General features: G+C 36.8%; 1 protein-coding gene across 6 annotated transcripts in view; it reads left to right on the top strand.

The window, feature by feature from the left end:
* Positions 1 to 1455, top strand: part of LOC123504608 (cytosolic carboxypeptidase Nna1-like) — a 116346-nt gene extending 114891 nt beyond the window's left edge. For 2 of the 6 annotated variants that reach the window (XM_045255273.1, XM_045255271.1), the window contains exons 11-12: positions 174 to 333; positions 1172 to 1452. In XM_045255273.1, coding sequence (XP_045111208.1) covers positions 174 to 333; positions 1172 to 1405 — 394 coding nt within the window. In that variant the 3' untranslated portion in view covers positions 1406 to 1452. Of the gene's footprint in view, positions 1 to 173; positions 346 to 1171 lie in introns of those variants that run through there. The other 4 variants (XM_045255276.1, XM_045255274.1, XM_045255272.1 and 1 more) reach the window with 4 other exon arrangements.
* Positions 1456 to 1713: the final 258 nt, after the last annotated feature.

The raw sequence follows: 1713 nt of genomic DNA on the forward strand, positions 1-1713 counted from the left end.
CACGTCACTGATTAGAATACAATCTTGAGACTTCTGATCAATGAGAGAAAAGCGTATGACATTAAAAAAAACTACACAATTTGCAGTAAGACAAGGCAGTGTGTGGACAGTGACTCTGCACTTCTTTGTTACCCAATTTGTAAATCTTTCTTGGCTGCGTTGCGTACCGACAGGTTGATAGACGAGTATGGCGTGGTGATGTACGGCGACTTCCACGCTCACTCCCGCAAACACAACATCTTCATCTATGGCTGCGAGAACCGTCGCAACCAAGACAACCACCTCAGGGAGCAGATTTTCCCCCTGCTGCTGCATTACAACGGCGGGGACAAGGTGATAAGTTAGACGTCGTGGTATGGACTGTGGACCATAACACAGATAATGGTCGTAGACAGCGGGTTTATTTGGTTCAGTCGTAACATATATTTTATGTAAGAAAATTACTAATCAAGTAAATGAATATAAAACCAGTTATTTTATTTCTCTTGCTTGCTTTTCTGTTGCTTTTCGGGAGCGGCTTTCTCTCTCTCTCTCTCTCTCTCTCTCTCTCTCTCTCTCTCTCTCTCTCTCTCTCTCTCTCTCTCTCTCTCTCTCTCTCTCTCTCTCTCTCTCTCTCTCTCCTGCCCGTCTCTCTATATATATATATATATATATATATATATATATATATATATATATATATATATATATATATATATATATATATACATATACATGTATATATATATATATATATATATATATATATATATATATATATATATATATATATATATATATATATATATATATATATATATATATATATATATATATATATATATATATATATATATATATATATATATATATATATATATATATATATATATATATATATATATACATATAAGAGAAGTACATATCTTATAGTATCTGTATTAAGGCTTAGAGACCTCGATGTATTTGAGTTTTCTCTGATGAAGTCGAGTAATCCACCAGCCTTTGTTATGGTATAAAGATAGGGAACACATAAGATTCTGATCCCTAAGGTTCAACATGGTATGATTCTTCATATATTTGGTTTACGTTTAGCTAATCATGTTATATTATGCTGCTTAGGAGTTTAAAAAACTTGACTTGGGCGTGAGTATCCAAGCAGTGCATATCGACTCAGTCTTATTCTTTACAGTTCAGTTTCCGGAGCTGCAAATTTAAAGTGCACCGCTGTAAGGAAGGCACGGCGCGAGTGGTGGTATGGATGATGGGCGTGCTGCACTCCTACACAATGGAGGCGTCTTTCGGCGGTGCCTCTGAGGGCCCGCGCGCCGGCACGCACTACAACATCCATGACTTCACCTCGATGGGCCGCCAGTTTTGCGAGACGCTTTTTGAGTACTTCGACCCGCAGCCTATCAAGGTCTGATGCAAACCTTTCCTCCTCACTGTAATAACTCAATATAGTGAAACTTTTAACATTTAATTTCTATTCGTTAGCTACATGAATTATAACTTTGCAGTAACATGTGGAAAGAAAGATGTACCGCTCCTAATGAAAGATGAATTAGTAAGCCATAACTGCATGATGTTTTATTGTAAATAGCCTGTCTAACACATGATATTGCTGATAAACACAAAGTAATTAGTCTTTAGGAATGATTGTGTGTGTGTGTGTGTGTGTGTGTGTGTGTGTGTGTGTGTGTGTGTGTGTGTGTGTGTGTGTGTGTGTGTGTA

The sequence above is a fragment of the Portunus trituberculatus genome, chromosome 16 (assembly GCF_017591435.1).
Source record: "Portunus trituberculatus isolate SZX2019 chromosome 16, ASM1759143v1, whole genome shotgun sequence".
Lineage (NCBI taxonomy): Eukaryota > Metazoa > Arthropoda > Malacostraca > Decapoda > Portunidae > Portunus > Portunus trituberculatus.